The sequence below is a fragment of the Suricata suricatta genome, chromosome 13 (assembly GCF_006229205.1).
Source record: "Suricata suricatta isolate VVHF042 chromosome 13, meerkat_22Aug2017_6uvM2_HiC, whole genome shotgun sequence".
NCBI classification, from domain to species: Eukaryota; Metazoa; Chordata; class Mammalia; order Carnivora; family Herpestidae; genus Suricata; species Suricata suricatta.
In genome coordinates this window covers 76,944,714-76,967,059 of record NC_043712.1, presented here as the reverse complement: position 1 = coordinate 76,967,059, position 22,346 = coordinate 76,944,714, and the positions used below count along the sequence as shown (strand labels likewise).

General features: G+C 39.2%; 1 protein-coding gene across 1 annotated transcript in view; it reads left to right on the top strand.

Moving 5' to 3' along the window:
- Window positions 1-21,235, top strand: part of GDA (guanine deaminase) — a 70,866-nt gene extending 49,631 nt beyond the window's left edge. Inside the window, exons 9-14 of the mRNA XM_029920915.1 lie at window positions 2,446-2,543; window positions 4,102-4,169; window positions 11,782-11,928; window positions 14,784-14,914; window positions 16,449-16,476; window positions 17,266-21,235. Of these exons, the coding sequence (XP_029776775.1) occupies window positions 2,446-2,543; window positions 4,102-4,169; window positions 11,782-11,928; window positions 14,784-14,914; window positions 16,449-16,476; window positions 17,266-17,336 (543 nt within the window). The 3' untranslated portion in view covers window positions 17,337-21,235. The remainder of the gene's footprint in view (window positions 1-2,445; window positions 2,544-4,101; window positions 4,170-11,781; window positions 11,929-14,783; window positions 14,915-16,448; window positions 16,477-17,265) is intronic.
- The last annotated feature ends 1,111 nt before the right edge of the window (window positions 21,236-22,346 follow it).

Genomic DNA, 22,346 nt, shown 5'->3' with positions numbered 1-22,346 from the left:
GGATGTATAGTTAAAAATGACCTGAAGTTTCATCCCAGGAAAGAAATCTAAAGGCTTCTTTGAGGAAGGCTAGGTGATTTGGTCTGAGGACGTTTTGTCAGTATCCATTAGAGTATAAATGTGCATTCCCTGGAGTTAGCAGATACATTTCTAAGGATCCATTCTATAAGGGATATGAATAGGAATGTTAATTAATGTCAAAGTTAGAAAATATCTATCACTGGGGGATTGTTTAGATTATAGAACATCCATAATTAAAATTTTATCCAAAGTTCACAAGAATGATGTATCCAGGCTTACAAGGAAGAATGTTCATACAGTATCATTTGATGTTTGTGTACATATGTGTGGGTTGCATCCTCACTTAAAAGAATTATCTGGAATTCAAACATTTTATGTTAAAGTGATCCTCCTGAGGCATAAGGCAGATGGACTTTTTCCTCTTTATTTTTATTTTGAAAAAAATTTTTTTACATTATTTATTATTGAGAGACAGAGCATGAATGGGGAAGAGGCAGAGAGAGAAGGAGACACAGAATCCAGGCTCTGAGCTGTCAGCACAGATCCTGACACAGGGCCCTAACCTGCGAACTATGAGATCATGACCTGAGCCAAATTCGGCCTCTCAACTGACTGAGCCACCCAGATGCCCCTACTCTTTATTTTTAAGCACTCCGGTATTTTTTAAAGAAATGAGTGTATATTGCTTACATAATTAAATAATTTTACATTAATTTAGATTAATATAGTGAGGAAAGACTTCATTACATAGTATACCCTTGGCCTTCAATGAATTGTACAAAGTGCATGAAGAGTTTAACTACTGCAGCAAATAAATTCCTTGGGACTAAGTGAACAGAGGCCTGAATGTGACTAATCTGAAAGATTAAACCCTTACATAGGTCTTTAGATGCTACACCGTAATTTTCATCCTTCTCTACATATATTTCCATATGATTAATACATTAACCTTCGACGTGCATGTTAATTTTATTTGCACAGAGCTTAGGAAAACTTTATTTTATTAATAATTGTGTGGTCACTGAACCATGCCTCCCAAAAGAGAAAGCTATTTGGAAACAGGTTTTGTACTGAAGAAAAAAAGGATTTTGAAAGAGTAAAGCCTTTTTTTTATTTTAATTTTTTAACATTTGAGTGTAGGTGACACCCAGTGTCACATCCATTTCAGGTATGCTGTGTAGTGTGACTCAGCCTTGCTGGGTGTTATGCCATGCTCAACACAAGTGTCGTCACCACCTGTCACCACATGGCGCTACTACAGCACCTATATATTGACTATATTATTCCCTGTGCTGTGCCTTTTATTTCCCTGGCTTCTCCCAGAATCGGAAGTCTGTGTCTCCCTCTCCTCTTCACCCATTCCCCCCATACCTTCCCCTCTGGCAACCCTGTTTGTTTTCTGTGTTCGCAGGTCTGATCCTGCTTCTGTTTGTTTTCTTCTGTTTTAGATGCCACACATGGGTGAAACCCTATAGTATTTGTCTTTGTCTGGCTTATTTCACTTAGCATAATACTCTCTAGGTCCATCCACGTTGTCACAGATGGTATGATCAAATCCTTTGTGATAGCTGAGTACTATTCCATTGTATGTGTCTGTATGTGTGTATGCCACAAGAAAGAGGTAAGTGCTATTCAGGAAAACCCACAAATATTACCAGGACTAAGCAGAACCTCTCCTGTGTGTGTGTGTGTGTGTGTGTGTGTGTGTGTGTATGTGTGCACTGCTTGCCTTCTTTGATCTATTTACTTTCCACATTAATGCTTATAGGGTATTATGTTTCCTAATTTTTGTGAACATGTAAATGTAAGTGATAAAACAAAGTTATTTGGTTGTGTAAACTATATTTCAATTTTAAAAAAAGGACTTAAACATAGATAAATAAAGACTATCATTTTATGCATTAAGAGCGTTGTGCGTATATTTAACTAGGAGCAGAAATAAAGAACAATGGTTTCTAGGATTACATCCACAGCTTCCTTGTGCTGACAAAGGAAAGCTTACGTCTAGAAAGTTCTGACTAGAATGGGAACAAGCACAGCCCCTCCAGTTGCTCCCCACATAGAATTAGAAAATAAAATAACTTGACTGTTTTCTTAAGGTGGACGTGAAGCCATTATAGTATCTTTGAGTGGGGTGGATAGCCGATAGGGCCGATAAGCTGGACCCTTGTTAATTTATAGATTAAAAAAAGAAAAAAGCACGAGCCACAAAATTTACTGAGCCTTGCGTAATCCAATGTTTATTCGGGCCTTTTCTGAGGGGTACCTAGTACATGGGGATTTTATACATGCAAGGAATCCTAATGCTCTTATGAAGACAAGAAGTCACAGCGTCTGTGTGTACCTGTAACATCTTGCTGTGAGTGAAGACTAACTGGAACATTTTGAAGTGGTAAACTCCACTTGGGATCCTCTTCTCTCCAGACAGTGATGGCGCATGGCTGCTACCTTTCTGCAGAAGAACTACAGGTATTCCAGGAGCGGGGAGTGGCGCTCTCACATTGCCCCAATTCTAACTTATCGTAAGTAGCCAATAATCAGTTGGTAGCTTATAAGCATTTGGGGTGCGAATTAGCAACCAATATACCTTCGTTTTCTCAGTCATGTGTTTAGTATCCCTCTTCTAGAGTTTTATTTGATTGGGACAAGAAACAGTTAGACATGCCAGACTCCAGCTCCAGCAGGTCCAGGGCTCCCTGAAGGATGGACGGTGTCAGTGAAAGAGGGAGGGATGGGAGAGCCACGAGTTTCTTTCTGATCACCTGGCAGGCATCTCTGCACTGTCTGAGACTCAGCTTTATTTATGCTTAAAATGTATGGGCCACAGCACAGAAGTGGCATTTGCCTTGGACAATGATTTCTGATGACAAATTCTCTGGCATGTAAAAATTTCCCAGAACATGGATTGATAGAAGACTCATGAATAATCTTTATCAATAGTGATTGATGTAGGTGATTTAGATGCTTATCATATGGGGAAAGAAGGTATCTTTGACATTCAAACATAAGACAATGTTTTTAGCATAGCAAAGTCAAAGGTTAGTTCTTTGTGAGCAGGAGTCAATAGCCTGTTTTCTTGAGGGGAAGAAAAACAGGTTTCTCAGGAAATGCAATATTTGCTCCCATAAACACAAAGGAAGAAATTTCCATAATAAATTCCTTCACAAGGTGCAATCAATCAGCATATTTAGAATAAGGGGACAAGTCACTCCCGGTACCAATGAGCAAGGTGACTTGGGGGGGGGGGTCGGTGCTCAAAAATAATTGAGCAGGGGGTAGACATCGGTCACCGTCTGACAGTGGGAGGCCAGGCAAAACCGGCATTAACCTCGCAAGGAGTGTTCTCAACTTAGTGAATTCAGAAATGACTCCCAACATAGATACACAGACATTTCCCTGTGCCTTAGTGATGAGAAAGAGCACTGAAAAGAGGACATTTTTTTTGCAGAGTATGCATGTGAAGAACACAGCATCTCTTAAAATTTCTGAGTTTGCACATGCGTAATGTCTGGAATTCAGCCTAGAACCTTCTCTTGTAGTTTCTGCAGTCCTCAACGGTGGCCTGTGAACCATCAGGCCCTGATTTCATCAGCCTGCACCCCCTTTTCCAGTGGTACCCCCTTTGTCTTACCTTGCAAGTCACTACTTATCCAGGGTAACAAATTATTCCAGACAGAGAGGAAAGACGATGCTTTAGAATTTCTTCTTCTTAACATAGAAGGACAAGTTGGCTAAAAGAAAGAAACAAACAAAAACACTGAAAACCAATAAGACTTTTGCACAAATTGCAAGATTGAATTTCTTTTATTTTTCCTTACAAATGATTCCCCTACTTTCCCTTCTGCTTCTCCCTGCTTTGAACCCACCTGAGATTAACCTTGACCCAAGGATTAACGATCCTTTATGATCGTTTTTGACTCTAGGACTCGGATGATCTGATTTAGCTAATGTGTTTGTACCAACATGAGCGTAGATATGACAGGAAACAAGTTTAGTGAAATCACCATCAGTACTGTTGGTGTCCTTTCTTTGTTGGAAACACATGGGTCTCCTTGTCCTAACTTCCTCTTCTCTCTACAGGATCAGCAGCGGCTTTCTCAATGTCCTTGAAGTCATGAAACACAAAGTGAAAATAGGACTGGGTACAGGTCAGTACTTCACTATTTGGACCTAAGCAAAGTGGTCGAGTAAGTGCATAACTTTCTGATGCGATTAATTTTCAGGCAACAGTTCTATGTTAAAAAATTAGTTTAATGGGACACCTGGGTGACCCAGTCGGTTAAGCATCCAACTTTGGCTAGGGTCATGATCTCAGGGTTCCTGAGTTTGAGCCCCATGTGGTGGTCTGTGCTTACAGCTCAGAACCTGGAACCTGCTTTGGATTTTGTGTTTCCCTCTCTCTCTGACCCTCCCCTGCTCATGCTCATGCTCTGTCTCTCTCTCTCTCAAAAGTAGATAAAATAAACATGAAAAAAATTATTAAAAAGGCAGTTTTATTATCTGGTAGTACTCTCTTGAGCTGATAAAATGGTGTGGTAAGAAGGGGGTTTGATGATACTAACCTCCAGAGAGCTGTTATCCTCACTTCCTGTTAAGAGATTGGGTGATAAAGCGTAAGTCCTTCTATGATATTTTAGGGTTCGTTTGTTTTATTTTAAAGCTCCTTGATTTTTCTTCTCCTTTCGTTTTGTCCTTCTGGCTAGGTTTTGACAGCTTGGGTTTGTGCAGTTTTACTTTTTAATAATTGTGTCATCACAAATACTGTCTCAGTAGGAAATTATTTGACCTCGCCACATGGTAAGCTCAGATGCAATCGATGCCAGCATTGCAAACTTAGCATTATGTTAAGAACTTGCTTTGCTTTTAGGCAGTATTTCATAAAATGGGATTCCACTTCCCACAGGTAGTCTGTCGTTGGCTGGGTTAAGGGACAGTCCAGGTGGCTGATGAATTAGAGATGTCTTGTTTTGGTCCCAGCACATTTTAACTCTTTTTCTTGAGTGCGAGCTGTGCTGCTCACTTTGAAAATATGAGACAGGCTGAATGTCGAGGGCATATGTGCTGTGAACCTTCTATGATTGTATATGAATAAACTAAAACATTTTTTAAATGGGTGTGGGGATAAGGATTTATTTTCCATTCTTCTTTTTTAACTTTTATTTATTTTTGAGAGAGTGTATGAGTGAGCGTGAGTGGGGGAGGGGTAGAGAGAGAGAGAGAGACAGAGGGAGTATCCCAAGCAGACCCTGCACTGTCAGCACAGAGCCTGATGCAGGGCTCAATCCCATGAACCTCGGGATCATGACCTGCATCGAAATCACTTAACTGACTGGCCAGCCAGGTGCCCCTATTTTCCATTCTTGATGCATTTGTCTTCCTGATATTTAAGAGAATATGATGTTTACATATTGACAATGATAGTTGGCATCATTTTCTACCATAACTCATGTTTCAGTTAATTTTATACCAGCAATATTGGTAGAATCTACAATAATACAAAATAAATTAATATTTTTAAAGATGTGTGCCATGTTATATTTTCTCCCCCACTTTTATATGAATCAAAAAAATTAAGATATTTTTTTAATTCTAATTTAAGGCTTCAATCACTGAGACTGTGGCAATACTGTGGCAATATGGTCACAGGTGTTAAGGTGGTGATTTTACCTTCACTGAAGAGCTTTGATGAATAAGAAAGATGTGGCCAAGAATTTTTGGTACACGCTAGTCAGTTAATGACATATTTTGCAGACAGCCAATCATCAGGTAGGTATGGCTTTCAAATTTTCTAGGATTTTGGTCTCCATGACTTAAACTCATCACATGACTTCCAGGTGTGCCTGAATGGCTCAGCCGGTTAAACATCTAACTCTTGATCTCAGCTCAGGTCATGATCTCACGGTTTGAGTGTTTGAGCCCCCCTCAGACTCTGCACTGTGTGGAGCCTGCTTGAGATTCTTTCTCCCTCTCTCTGCCCATACCCTAATTGCACAATCTCTCTCACTCTCTCATTCTCAAACTTCCAGTTCTTGACTTTGGATTGTATAGTGATGCACAAAACCTTTAGGTAAAGCTCTGTCACTTATTAGCTGTAAGACTTTGAGCAAATTAGCTTAATTTTCTAAGGCTTCATTTCCTAATTGCTATAGCAACAGTTATAACTATGTGTACCTTATAAACTCTTTTTGAAGCTTAAATGAAAAACAATGATTGCAAAGTGGTTAGCACATACCCGGCACATTGCACTAGTCAACAAAGATTGTTTAAAGGAAAAAGCAATGTTGGTGTATTGACCAAGGATTTGATTAAATATGATATTCTCACTTATGAATTTGGAGAATGCTATTGCATTTTATACAGTCTCTGTGAAAATAACCCCTCTATATTCCACTCTTTCTTGAACATGATCTTTATGTCAACCTTCCCTTCCCCTGTAGGCTTCAGAACATCATTTAACTTCATACTGTAGAGAGAGAGAGAGCAGGTCCAAAAGTGGTTTGTTCACCCTGTCTATCTTAAGCAGAGACAGATCTGGGCTTGTCCACTTGGGAGATAGGAGAAACTCATGTGAAGCTTAACAAAAATATTGCAAAACAAAAGAAAGTAGCATCAAGAAGGATGAGAAGATGAACTTATCTCTGAAAATGATCTACTTCAGGATCCAGAAGAAAATTTAAGGCAACTGTCATCATCCTTGGAGAACAAGAAGACATGGTTCTATGAAAAGACCACAAGTTGTGATGGAAGGGAAACTTTTTAAATGAAAGAAGAAAACTAGCGTTGGGGGGTGGGTGGGCAGGATGAATGAGAAGCATGTAAACAATCACATGTGGCTAGAGTGAAAGTAAGTTTGACAACCACTTTGGAAACTGGCAAAGTGGTAGTTTCTTATGAAGTTAGATATACATCTGCCTATGAGCCAATAATTCCACTTTGGGGTGTTTACCTAGAGAAATGAACACGTACGTTTGCAGAAACAGTTGTACAAGAACGTTTATACCGGCTGTGTTTATAAGAGCCCCAAACTAGAAACAACCCAGACACCTGCAGAGAGGAGAATGGATTAGTCATACAATGACTTCATAGAATGAAGCATAGTCATACAATGGAGTGCTACTCAGCAATCAGGAAAGAACAACCCATTGAGATATGCAAAACAAGGGTCAATCTAAAAAAAGATGTTATTCAATGAAAAGAGCCAGACACAAAAGAGCACACACTACATGTCCCCATAAGCACGAAACCTAGAGACCAGTAGAGCTAACCTCGTGTTGATAGAAATGAGAAAGTGGTTGCCAAGGGTTGGGGCTGGGGGCAGTGAGAGAGCTTGCTGGAGCAACGGAAATGTTTAATATCTTGTTTTTTTGAAAGGTAGTTAAATGGCCATTGTCAGCATTCAGCAAACTGGACACCTGAGTTCTCTGCATTTTATGCTCTCTTAATTATACTTCAATTTAAAAATAACAAACAAGCCAAGCATGTAGGGAAGCTATGAGAAGTAGAACTATTGTTGCAGAAAATTAAATCAGTGATGTAAAAAACAAAGTTGACCAAAGATCACAGGGGGTGATCCACGTGGAGCACAGACAGGTGAGCAGTGCACCAGCCCAGGGGATTCTCCTGACCCAGGATCCAGAACAAATATAATAGAAGTTTTGAAGGATAAATATTTTCTGAGCTTAAGAAAGAACTGGGTATCATCTTCAAAGAACTTCTCCTGTTCTAGGCTCAATCAGAACTGAACACATTGTGGCAAATATTGGCGTTACAATGAAAAAGGGAAAAAAAGGTCCTAAAACCGTGAGGCAAAGGAAAAAAGTCAGTAACCACTAAAACAGTTAAGAACCAGTTTGGTTTCAGGTGTTCTTACTGGCATAAAAAATATCAAGAGCAAGAAAGAGTTTGGAACCAAATAGTTGTTACTCAAGAATATTATGTCGGACAAGATTCTCCCTCTTGTGTGAAGGCAAAAAATTCTCAGACCTACAGCTTTGGAAAATATTCTCCACATGAATGCTTTGAAAAACCTATTTGAAAATCCACAGCAATGAGTTATGAGGCAAATTAAGGCCCAGGGTCTAGGTAAGTAATATTATGATAGGATATCAGGGAAAGCTAAATCAGTTAAACAGAAATACGATTTAAAAAATTGTAAAAGGGTTTAAAAGGGTTTAAAAAATGAAAGCAAACCTCAAAAATGTATCTTAAGAGAATATGCACAATGTGGAAAGGAATATCTTATAAAATAAGTGATCAGGCTGTGAACCTTAACCTGCTCTAAAAAATAAAGTCAATAAACAACAGCAACAAATACAAACATTAAAAAAATCAAAATGACAAGTTAATAAATCAAGAGAAGTTTCCCTATGGTTGGGAATAGGTACCTGAGACCTGCATATTTTACTTTCGATACTGAGTGCCAGGTCCTTGAGTTTTGGTATTATATATTCCTTATGTCACTTGAATACCTTCAGTCTTTGGGCACAAATTTTAAAAGCAGTGCATGCTCTCTAAGAAAAACTTCCCAAATACTAAAACTTGTTCTATTGTCCGGTTTTGTTTATAGAAACCAAGAAATTGCAGTTTATGTGTAAGGTTAACAGAATGATGTATTTGACAAGTGGCAATAAAATTCTAAGTATATAAAATCTCTCATCTCAGAAGAAAGGGATATAGTAAAAACACAAAAAGAAAAACAGTAATCTGAAGGGTAAAAATATGGAACAAAGTTTGTGTCAATAAGACCTACGAATTCATTAAAACAAACAATATACATGGAACCAGGGTCCTACTTTTTTTTTTTTTTTATAATTTTTTAATGTCTGTTTTTGAGGGAGAGTGTGGGTGGGGAGCAGGGGTGGGGAAGGGCAGAGAGAGAAGGAGACACAGAATCCGAAGCAGGCTTCAGGCTCTGAGCTGTCAGCACAGAGCCCGCGGGGCTTGAACTCATGAACTGTGAGATCATGACCTGAGCCGAAGTCTGACACTTAACCGACTGAACCACCCAGACACCCCCAGGGTCCCACCTCCTGATGACAATTTCCTGGCTATCTATCTTACTTTTTCCATTACTCCCAAAGCAATAGTTCTTTGATCAACTTGTAAACACCAAGCCACTTAATTTACCTTACATACTAGAATATATCACTATAATCATTCCCTTGGAAACTTCCTCACTTCTCATGTCCTTTTCGTTTTCCTTGTACTCACTCTGCAAAACCTTCACCTCCTTGGTTATCCCGACTCTTCCCCTTCTCAGTGTCTATATCTGAGCATCTGGAAGTTGCTGGGAAAAAGTTCTCCAGTGGGATTTCATTTTAAATTTTGCTCTCAAATCCTAAATGGCCCTCAGCACTCAGCATTACCTGAAGAGACAATTCTGTTGCTCTAAATAAGCATGCGTGCCAGTATTCCAAGACAGCCTTTTCTTGTTTGTTTTCCCTGAACTTTCTACTCCAACTCTTACCCTTCTCACTCCCAGCGGATGGCCTCAATTCATGTCATTGAGAAAATAGAAACAATCAGAAATCCTTCCCTCATCTTCCTAACACCACATGTACACATTTCCCCACATTTGATTGAATTGTCTCTTCTTCCTCTTGCTGCAGCCAAACAAACAAACAAACAAACAAACACACCCTGAGTGAGGTGTGTCCTGTATTCTGCATTGTACTGGTCCAACCTCTGACTCCTTAATATCTCCTGAGTCTGCCCCCTTTCCGCATATCAGTCACCCCCACCTGAGGCAGGAGGCCATGGTTTCTTGTCTGAACTCCTGCACTAGCTTCCTAACTGGTCTCACGTTCATCCTCGGCCCTTCTAATTCAGTCTTCTCTTTTCAAAAGAGAGTTACGGTGAAAATCAGATCATTTTAGTCCCTCTTGCTTACACCCTTCATTGGGGTTTTGAACATGGAAACCTCATGCCAAGGCACGCAAAGCTCTGTCTGCGTGGTTGACACCCATCTACCTCCCAGCCTTGCGTCTCACTTCTCCCCTTTCCTACACTGGCTAGTTTTTAAACGACTCTACGAATCACACTCCCTTCTACCAAAAGAACTTGTGCATTCTTTTCCTCGGCCGGAATGCCCTTTATGTCATGGCTGCATCCTTTTCATTCCTGTCTTAGTCTAAACGTCATTGCCTTAAAGAGGCTAAATGTATTTTCCCTGTCCATTTTCTTTATTACTAGCTGAACATTATCTATGCTTAAGATTTGTTTATGTGTCTCTTTTTATGGATGAACAATATTCCCGTGTATATGTGTATATAGACACACACAACACACACATATATAATATATAGAATATGTATATCACATCTTCCTTATTCATTAAAGTGAACTAATAACTTACATAGATATAATAAAACTTGCCGAAGAAGTGGATGATCTTCTGGTGGTACACATCTGCTAAAAGAAAAAAATTTCCCCCCCCAAAATTCTATGCATGTTATCTAAGGAAGTAGAGGACAGTTGAATATAGAAGTGAACTGCAATCTAGAGATTATTACTTAATAGGCTATAACTTTATATTTTTGAAGTGTAGACACTGAGAATTATGTATGTCTACCTAGAAATGTAGAAGGAATGCTTATAATATAAAGGATATTTTATTAGTTATAGATCTACTTTTCCTTTAATAAAACATTCTAATTTACTTGACATTTATTTATGCAAATGGATTTAATAACATCTGCATTTGTTCTTGTCAAACATAGTATATCAGTATAATTATGGCTAGAGACTTTATTTGAGTCACTAAAAATCATATTCCTTATATGTTGAGGATGCTAACCAACGCATAACACTGTCTGCATCAGCACTGTTCATTGATTACACTAATTTTCCAGAATATATAAGTTCATTTTAAAAGCTCTCCCTGAAAAATTATAATAAAGGGTAGCTTTTTAGTGCCCAAAGTTCTCATCTGGATTAGAATAGAGTTAGGTTGAGATTTTAGGGCGTAGAACTGTGTGAGATTGTTTTAAATCTCACGTTATCCAAATTACCTTCATAACTACGCAGGCATATTTCTGTGAGGGTTCAGGGAATATTCAGAGATAAGAGTTTTTTTCTCTTAATTTGATTAACCATTCCCATTACACTGGGTTGAATTGCATGCTCCCCCCTGCCCCCCAAAAAAAGTTGTCTACTGGAACATGTAAATGTGATCTTGTTTGGAAAAAAGGTCTTTGTAGATGTAATTAAGGTAAGAATCTCAAAGTGAAGTCATTCTGAGTTAGGGTGGGGCCCAAATCCAATGATGAATGTTCTTAGAAGAGACAGAAAATGAATAACGCATAAAGACAGAGTGAAGTGTGCCATGAAGGCAGAGGCACATCCTGTACTATATTGCCACAAGTCATGGAACCGTGGGGGACCCCAGAAACTGAAGCAGCAAAGACAGATCCTTCCCTAGAACGTTCGTAGGGATCGTGGCCCCGCCAACAGCTTGATAGAAGACTTCTGCCATCCAAAACTGTGAGAGAATACATGTCTGCTATTTCAAGTCACCATATTTGTGGTAATTTGTTGAGACAACCTTAGGAAAGGAATACAGGTATCCATTTGATATTAATTACAGGTTTTGAATTATTTTAAATGTTACTCTGTATCTATTCTGTGTTTAGATAAGATCTTTTCTTTGAAGTATATTACAGGCTGAATATCGGTCGCTAACACCAAAAAACCAACCTCATGTACCTCATATTTCATTTATCTCATAAAGTGACCGTTCTGCCTTTATTTTATCTACCGTAGATGTGGCCGGTGGCTATTCAGCTTCCATGCTTGATGCAATCCGAAAAGCAGTGATGGTTTCCAATATACTTTTAATTAATAAGATAAATGAGAAAAACCTCACCCTCAAAGAGGCCTTCAGACTCGCTACTCTTGGCGGCAGTCAAGGTAATGACCGTTTTCTTTCTTTCTGGAACAGTACACAGTCATGCCGATCTGTGTCCTTGGAAGCAGCGGGAAGGCACAGGAGGGTCACATCGGAGGCATCCCACGCTCAGGACCATCGCATCTCATATGACAAATCCCACACTTAGCGAGGGATATTCAGACGTCTGATGGAGGTGTCATTTCTTCACCAAGTCCCCTGTCTTTGACAGGAGACCTGTTTAACACACAATTATAGTAACTGCTTTTTTAAAATGTTTTTTTAAATTTTATTTTTGAAAGAGAGAAAGAGACAGAGAATGAGTGGGGAGAGGCAGAGAGAGAGAGGGGGAGACCAGAACTGGAAGCAAGCTCCAGGCTCTGAGCTAGCAGTCAGCAAAGAGCCCGATGTGGGGTTCGAACCTACAAACGTGAGATCACGACCTGAGCCAAAGTCAGAGGCTTAATCGACTGAGCCACCCAGGTGCCCCTATAATAATTGCTTTAATGGATATTTGCAATGGTCACCTGTATGTGAGTTCTTTAAAATAATCAGTTTTTTTTAACTTCTGCATCAAGTAACATACTCTCTATTGGCCTGAGTGATGTTAATAATATTAATAATAATGGTAAAAATAATAGCCAAGAGTTGCTGAACTCTTACCAGATGACAGGCACTGTGCAACATGCTTTATGTATGTTGGAACTCAATTCTCACAACCACTGCTATGAATTCCACCTTCCCAGTGAGGCACCTGCGTGAGGCATACACAGTATGTCATGCCTTGAGTCAGAGTGTCATGATTTGAATCCAGATCATCTGATCCCAGAGTGCAGGTTCTTAGCCTTCCACTGTGATATCTTAGAAATGGAGGCTGATAGTAGCCAAGAGGGTCCTGGAAAGAGATCTTTCTGGTTCTTCTTTGAATGTTTGGGACCATGATGATCACCATAAAGAACATTAAAAAAAAAACAAGTAGAAGTCATGCTCTTTAGGTTTTTCTAAGTCTTATGATTTCATTTTCTGAAGTTATTTTTTCTAAAAATTTTTAATGTTTATTTATTTTTGAGAGAGACAGAGTGTGAGCAGGGGAGGGGCAGAGAGAGAGAGAGGGAGACACAGAATCTGAAGCAGGCTCCAGGCTCTGAGCTGTAAGCACAGAGCCCAACACGGGGCATGAACTCATAGACCTCGAGATCATGACCTGAGCTGAAGTCAGACGCTTAAACTACTGAGCCACCCAGGCGCCCCATAAAGTTCCAAGTTTTAAATCCCTCATTTTTAAGAACAAGTGTGACACTCACCCCCCCACCCCCACTGCTTCAGTGCCTCTGAATTTGTGTAGTTGGTCTACGTGGTCTATGCAGTTTGTGTAGTTGGGGCCTCCCTACAATAATCTGAATTTAGACCAATTTACAAGTTGATGAAAGCGATTGTGTGTTTTTTGATTAGTTCATGCCTGACTTTCCAGGTCCTCACTATGAGCTCAGTTAGTTTTATATCAACACAGCCTGGCAAATAAACCCGGTTCTCTGGCCTGTGAGACACACAACCATTTTATGTTGAGTACAGTCATTAAAAACTCATAGTTGTCATGCTTTTTTGTCAAAGGCACAAAAGTGGATTATAACTGTAAAGGAGGAGAGAATTTCCACTGGCTTGCTATTACTTTTGGTCCTTCCTCACACAATTAGTAGAAGTCGTCTAACTTTAAGCTTTTCTAATTGCTTTTACACCCTTGTCTTCCTTTAAGAATTCTTTACCTACACACTTGTTTGTTTCTGAGAATAAAGGAATTGCCCTTGAAATAATTTTTTAAGAACAAGTAGGATTTCTAAATCAGTGCTTAGACAGTTGCCAAAAGATATCCATGCCTAGAGCTATAATGTACCAGATATGGTCTAACAGAGGTATGTAATCCAGTATTTTCACATCGGCCTCTATCCTGCCTGGGACAGAATACAACCACCACATGGGAAAATTCACCTAAATAATGCTTCCATTTGGCATTTCAGTGCACATATAAATTACAGGCTTTAAGGAGATTTAGCCTTAATACTTTTATTGACTAGGAAAACCATCCACTCCCATCTTCTGAAACTAAATCATGAGTGACGGATGTTCTTCCTTGATATCCAATATGCATGGAGCATGAATTCTAGCTTTGGATGGATCAAGTCAATAGATGTTATAGACCCATGCCTATTTTAGAAAACCATTCTTCTCTGGCCACCAGAAAGCCTTTGAGGTTACAGAGAAATTGGTCTGCTTCCAAAAGCGTTGGGACTCTTGAGTTATGAGGATCTATTTACTTTCAGAAGTGAATTTTCTCTAGTCAGAGGATGTAGACCCAGGAACTGCTCAGGGATATGCCTGCATTCGCAAATATGCAAAAGGACACTTATTTTTTACTGACTCAGGGTTCATTTTACTGCCATGAAAATAGATCCAGTCAGCTGTTTCATGGAACAGACAGGGCAAGGGAAAGAGCTGGAATGAGAGGGGAGAATGAGAGGGAAGGAAAAGAAAGATATTATGTCAATTGTCATGTTTGTTTGAGGGATGAGAGGAAATCATAGACCAGCTAGACGGTGAGTGCAGTGATAGAGCTGAAACAGACCGATGCCATCTGAATCACAGATTGTGGCGATGAGGGGAGCTGTCTTTATTCTTAGCTTTTGCTTTCCCTGTGCTTATGCTGCTTTCTGTACGTCCAAATCGTAGGGTTGCTTGGAATCAGAAAGCTTTTCTGCTTCACATTAAGATACTAACTTTTTCTAGTGATATGTTGGCAGATTCTGTCCTTGCAAACTGGGACATTTTCACCCACCGGATGGCTCCAAAGACTGACTATTTATTAATTTATTCTACCCTGTAGCCCTGGGGCTGGATAAAGAGATTGGAAACTTTGAAGTGGGCAAGGAATTTGATGCCCTCCTGATCAACCCCAAAGCGTCTGACTCTCCCATTGACTTGTTTTCTGGGGATTTTGTTGGTGATTCCTTTGAAGTAAGTAAAATAAATTTCATCTAAGGGCATAGATTTCATGAAGTGGTCACAATATCTTCCCTATAGAAAAAAAGATAGAAACTGAAACCTTTCATGGAATGCAGGAAGATCTTAAAAGGGAAGTTAGTTCCTTTTCAACTGTTTATAATTTGCCAACACAATGTTAATAATGGTACTGACAGAAATCTGTATCTTGAAGGTATTACTATATTTGAATGTATTTGACTCCAGCAAGCCACAATATAGCTATTCCTTACTGAACACTTGCTATGTGCCAGGTGGCATGGGATTAACTGCTTTCATGCATCATTTTTGATTAACCATTAGAATGATTCTTATGACATGCAAGTGCTATTAATATCTCTCTGTTGCTCACATGGGCAGTGAGGCCTAAGAGAAGTTAAGTGATTTACCTAAAGACTCCTGGCTAGTAATTAATAATTAGTAGAAAGACTGCGGATTCAAGCCCAGGACTTTCTGACTTCCAGAGTCTGGATTCTTAACTATATAAGAAAATGAGTTTCATTACTTTGTTCCTCTTACTTCCAAATATTTTTTCTATGTCTAAATGGGTTCTTCCTAACAATTCTTTATAACATTGAGTTTTTCTAAAAAATAATGAAGTATTACTGATGTAATGAGGGCTGGGAGCGAAGGATCAAGAAAGAATTCTTGAGACGTTTTTTGGTGCAAAAAGATGTTTTCATTGAAGCACAGAGACAGGACCCGTGGGCAGGAAGTGCTGCACCGGGGCTGTGAAGAACAATTGATTAGATACTTTTAAGTGGTGGGTGGTTGGGAGGGTGGTAAAGACAACGAAGTTTCTAGAAGATATTTTCATATGTTAAAGAAGACTCCTAGGATCCTGAGGTCTTGGTTATTGTCAAGAAAGGTTGCATTTTACCTCTAAAATGTTAACATCAAGGCAGTTGTGAGTTCCTCGAGGAATGTCATACTCGGCCTGTCTCAAGTATTTGTCAATGGGCTGCAGATTGTAAGGAAATTTAATTCTATCGACATTTCTTTTGCCTTTGTTCTCTTCATCATTACTATTTATAAACCAATACACTTGTGAGAGTAAACAGAACATGATATATAATATGTCAAAGTTTTTAGAAGATGCCAGATTGCCTGAAGGTGGTACCATTTGCTATTTTCATATTATTTATTCTTTTACTCCTTCATTAAAGTAAACGTGTGGGAAAGGGCTCAGTCCCATTCACTCACTTTTATATGCCTCTTAAAATATTTGAATTATTTTATTAAGTTAATTTCTTTAATTTATGTAATACTTTTCTCTGAAGATTTCAACGTTACATGCCAAGAACTTTTACATAATGGGTAAACATTTGTTCATGGCCCCAGTGTTATTTTTTAAGCAAAAGACCATTTCTTTTTCATTAATAGAAGTAGATTTTGCCATTGAGAAATACACTTAAAATGTCTGCGCTTTGCCAACCCCTACTGGCTATGATTTACTTTTCTAAATGCACAGAATGTTTTCTTCTTATTATTATTTTATTTTGTATTTTAGGCTATTATCCAGAAGTTCCTCTATGTAGGTAGGTGGATATATTTCTCTGTGGGAAACAAAATCTTTGTGTGTCTCTTTCTTGGGTGTGGCTCCATAGGTTAACCCTACGCAGGATCATTTTATTTGGTTTACTATTTTACTTTAACGTTCCTCCGCATCAAATCCGTGTAGGGCACGCTATTTAAAGGCTGAGGAATGGCAGGCAGAGCCAGGGCCTACATTCACTCTGCACCTCCCCAGTCTGCCCTCCCAAGGTCGTATTTGTGATGTTTGGGGTGGAGTCTCATCACACATGGTTTTTTGTTTTCTGTTTTGTTTTAATGTACTCACATTCCATTCCATTCACTGCGAGGGAGAAATCGATAGTACCAAAGACTCTACTCTGCCTCCCTCTTGGTCCACTGAGCTCTGAGTCCCGGAAAAACCTGAGTTGGGAGAGATGCAGGTGCTATTTCTTGAGCTCACTAGCTTGCAGGCCCTCCATCTCACCACGAAGAGTAGGATTCTTAGGTGTAAAGATTAAGTATTTCCTTTACAGTTGGTGCTGGAAATGCAAACCACTCCAGCTGAAAGGGAGTGGACCCAGCTTCCTGTGATTTCTGCCTTCAGCACAGAGTTCCCACCCTAATCCTCACATTCGATGCATCATCTTCCCTTGGCCGCGTCCCCTTGGCCAGGTGATAAATAATCCGAGAGGAAAAAAAAGGCAGCTTTGTGTGTTTTCCCTCATAGAAGTGGTATCTGTTTCTAAAAACCCTCCCAATGGCAATTAAAATACTTCCTGACATAAAATCACTTTCCTTCAATTTTCTTTCAGGAGATGACCGAAATATTGAGGAAGTTTACGTGGGCGGAAAGCAGGTGGTTCCCTTTTCAAGCTCAGTGTAAGACCCTTGGCATCGACCAGCTCTGGGATCACACAGCTCTGCGTCTCTCTTGTGCCCGGGCAGAGTTAGGAAGTCAAAAAATAGTATCTTGTTCTTGGGATGACTATCTCTTTCTGTGTCTAGTTACAGTATTCACTTGACAAATCATTTGAAGGAAGTTGTGCTAATTCTCAACTCTCTGGTTGGGAGGATTCAAAAATTCTCCCTTTTGAGCTGTTCAGATTTACTTTAAGCTCAGACATAAGGGAATGTTTTTCCTGATGGTGTTCTTATTATGAGATTTAAGTAAAATTATTTCATATTTGGAAATGTAGAGAGAAAAGATATTCCGATGAGGTTAGATATTTCGAGCTAATAAATATGAAAATCAGACATGGAGAATGAGCCAGTGAATATATTTTTAAGAGGGAGAAAAAGTTAGACTATGAGCAAACATTGGAAAACCAATTCAGATTATGTGTGAAAATTGAATGCTGAGCATATTAATTTCAGAAGAGAACTCATTGAATTTTAAAATGTGTTCTAGATTGACCTTGTGTTCTGAAAACTTGCACTTAATGGAATTTGCATTTCGGAGATGTTATTGTTGTGATTTGCCTTTTTTGGGCATGAAATGTCAGAAATTGAATGCCACATGCTTTCTTAATACAGTTCTGTGCTTCAAAGTGTTCGACAGAGGTTGGGTGTTAAAGATTTAAAGTCTCTTAGGAATATTATTCATATAACTTACATGGCATAAATAGTGGTATTTTTCTGTACTTCAAAATCACCGTAATGTAAAACTATGTGATGCTATTATTGCTTCTGTGTTGTTAGGAGAGAAACAAATTCCACACTCCACGCTGTTGTGTAGACTGGTCTTCATAAACTGGAGTAGGTGCGGGGCTGCAGTATCTGTCATTCCTTAAAGGAAGTGTTCCGTTGCAATGATGTAGTTTCTCCAAGACTTAGGCCACAGGTGCTGGAAATTTTCAAACTCAGATATCAGCCTGTTAGAACTTGAAAATGAAGGACAAATTCAATTAAAAGTATTGTTAAAAATCTTTAAATCCTGCTTATCAAAAGTACTCTGTTTTTCAATACTATCCTATTACCTTTTTAATTCAGAGAACTTTCAGGACATAAGAATTTTAAGATCATGAAAACTGTGTAGATGTCCCACCTGATGTTTTTATTAATAGGACTTAATCTGGACTAGACATCGAGGAACATGAAACAAAGCAAAGAGTATTGTTATGCCTCCCAGCTCTTACAGGGTGCTTTTCCATAACCTACAATTAGAAACAAATTGACTTTATGATAAACCCTTGAGAAGCATGGATGTGAATGTCATGTAAATACTATGTTTTTCTTATTTAATTACAAATACTGTAAGCCAATGTGGAAAAAGGATAGGTTTTCTTAATATAACACTCATGCCTAGGCCTTAAGTGTGACACTTTATTATTTACCTTAGAGAAAGAACTTTACGTAACATAGTATAGCTAACTTCATATTTATAGAACTAAGAACAAAATCCCCCCTCTTGTACTATAATTTATTCTCACAAAGTTATGCTAAGTCAGCATAGTGTCTACTTTTTAATTTTGTTTTTGTTTTCATGGTGGAAACACTTTTAGATTTGATTGTATATATACAACACCGACTGATTTTTTTTTTAAGAATTTTTTTTATTTGAGTACAGGTGACACACTTATTCAAACAACAGCAACAGAGTTTGTGTTGTGGACTATAAAGTAACTCAGTAAATTCAGAGGCTGGTGTCAATCTCTGTATTTCCAGAATTCCTAATACCTGAGCAATGTCAAAAAGGCGCCCCCCCCCCGATTTTCTCCCCATTTCTCTGCAGTGCTGATTGTTTCCTGCTCTGTCTCCCAGTCCCTGGCAAAGGAACACGGTTACCTGGTGTGTAACCCACAGGAGCAGGCTTAAGAATTTGGATAAGATATGCAAGATCCACTAATAGGCAGCAGTTATCCCCAGCCTTTGCAAGAGCCCACACTTCCTTGAGGATGTACATTTTGATGTAACTTGATGTTGACTGTCAATTTTCATCTAAACTAAGGATTCATACACAGTGTACATAAGTCAGTGCAGCATCAGCCACAAGTAGAATGGCTCTCTACAACCGACTCATCGAACATTACATTTAGCCCTCATAGGATGTGAAGACCCTAATATCTTTCCCAGTAAAAATAGAATGTGTTGAAATGTTTACATGTAGTTTGATCTCCCTGTACCGCTTAACAACTTACGTGTTTTGTTTCTCCAAGCGCGGTGTCCCTAAACGGTGCATATGCTTTTTGCAGTGCCACAGGCATTGGCCGTACATGTGGCCAGATGATTTGCACTTTGAAATGTTGGCTTTGCCTAATGTGGCTTGACTTTCCGAATTGTGGGCAGGCAGTATTTCAAGCCAACACGATTTGTCACTTTGTTTGAATATTTCACTCTCTGACAGGAAAGAAAGACTTGACTTCTTACCCGCCTCCTCACCTCACCCTGCACTATTTGCCTCAGGCTGTGTGATATTTTGAATGGAATACACATTAACAGGTAAACACAATTCAGTAGTGTTGACTGACACACATTTCAAAGGTATTTTTTACAACTGAACACAAAAGCAGGCTGGTCAGTGAAGGTGCATTGAGTTTCCAAAAGAGAATGAAACATGGAATTAAGACCTGAGAGGTTGTCCTCATAATCATAACCTGAGACTGAGACCCTGCCCCCTTCATAAGCCCCTTCTCTGATTTAATTGTCGAAGGTTCTAGAATCCAAGAGAGTATCTTGAACTAGCTCCCTTCATGCCAGGAGACCTAAGTCATCATTGTGAGAATTGAGCCCCACCGAATCTCTTTTTCACTTCCTGAGAATTCTCCTGGTGGAGAGAGGAAGAGCGGTTGGAAACACTCCTGTTAGGCTCAGCTGATTTTGAACTGTGCCCTTGAAATCCCTGTTGGCAACGAGAGCTGAGATGTCGGAGAGGAAACATCATGATGTGAGATCCAGCGATGTATTTTGAATCTTCACTCCCTTCCAGACTCTTCCTATTTTTAATCTTTTCACCTCAGAACTAGACATATGGAAGGCTTTCCAGGCAAGCTGGAAGGCACGTTGTATTATTTCTACCTTGTGCTCTACCTAAAAGATCTCTGGAAGGGGAGACGACATCTACTGGACATCTGTTCACTGTTGTCCATTTTGTTAAGTCGGTGATTCTGCTGGACACATTCACACGTCTGATAGGAGCAGTCTGAGTTTTTAAAAGTTAGACTAAGAGACGTGTCGTGGCAACATCTTGAAATAATTTTCAAGTTACATGGATTGCTAAGAGTCTTAGAAGAGATATTTGCAATGTCAGGTCCACCTAACCCCTTTAGGCATGATTTTGGACCCTGACCCTTTTCAGTGTCTCTAAAGGAAAAGGAGCGCAAAGATGAAGGGACATTGTTGGAAAACCCTAACATCGGTCCCCAAGCATGTTTTCACGCCCAGCCTTTCCCTTCAACAGCCCCAAGGGGGAGAGATGGAGACCTGACGGGTTGGTTTGGAAATTGGGTCCAAATTTACTGAAATGCAAAAGTTGAACAGGCCAGTGATGGAACTCAGTGTAAATTCCAAGATGGCTTTCAGAGTCCATGGCGTTCAGGTGACTTGAGTCAGAGATGTTACATGGCATTGACTTTCCTGTCCCTTTCCTACTCAAGAGCCTGTCAGAAAGCATTCTGGATCGAAGATCGCCTTCCATTGTTAAACTCCTGATTGCTGCTCTTAAGAATATATATGTGTGTGTTCATGGGGACAGTTTTACTCAATATTTGTGTGATTTGCTTACTGTTAATGTGCTGAGTGAACTCCTTTGTGCTTCAGACAAAAATAAATGAGATTTTGTGTTTACGTTTTTGTTGTTGTGGTGAGTTCTATCATTCTGACAGAAGGGAGATTAATCTGAAAATGCTTTTCTTTTTTTAATGTGATTTAAAAAAAAATTTTTAATGTTTTATTTATTTTTGAGAGAGAGAGAGAGAGAGAGAGAGAGAGAGAGAGAGTGTGAACAGGGGAGTGTCAAAGAGAGAGGGAGACACAGAATCGAAAGATAGGACTCAGGCTCTGAGCTAGCTGTCAGCACAGATCCCGACGCAGGGCTCGAACCCATGAACTGTGAGATCATGACCTGTGCCAAAGATGGACACTTAACCAACTGAGCCACCCAGGCGCCCCTAACATGAATTTTTAAAAACAGAATATTTAGTTGTGGACCAACATGTATCCTCTACTTTAGGAGAGATAATATATATAACTTTTAAAAATTAAGCAATAAGGTCAGCTCTTTAGAATCAGATTGCAATCCCTTCTGATTGCAGCATAGTTAAATTCCTTATTTTCAGAAATTACGACCCAGAGTCAGAAATGCACTTGAACGTCAAGAATTAGTTCACATCTAACATACATGCATGTGGATTTAAAACAAAAGTCTCACAAAATAATGCTCTCCCTATCTGTGATGCCCTGGGTTATTTTCTGAGCTATTACTCTATTTATTCTTTTCTGTTCTGTTCTACTCTATTTTATTTTGTTTAATTTTTTTTTTAAGCCAAGAGTGACTTTGGAGATCGGTTTCTTAGTCCAGTGAGCTGTCAGCTGCAGTGTAGAAGCAGAATTTCTAGTGTCTTTTGAGCTGTTTACCGTAAGTCTCCATGACTCCATTCTGGGATTGGGGCCTGACCTAAGCACCTGCCTTAGAATAGAGAGGATTAAATAGAATGATACATGGCCAGCGCTCAGGAGAAATCTGAGGCCAAATGAGTGCTCACCATGTGGTAGTTATTATTTTTAAAATGAATACAGACTGAACAGAAATAAAAATAATTTAAACTGTATTTTTATCAGCTTATTTTTTAGAATCTAAATCAAATGATGTTAAGGATCTCTCTGCGCATCAAAATATTCTGCAAGGATTAAATCTGCTATTTTTCCCCTGGTGCTATGGTGTTCATTTTTTTCTTTA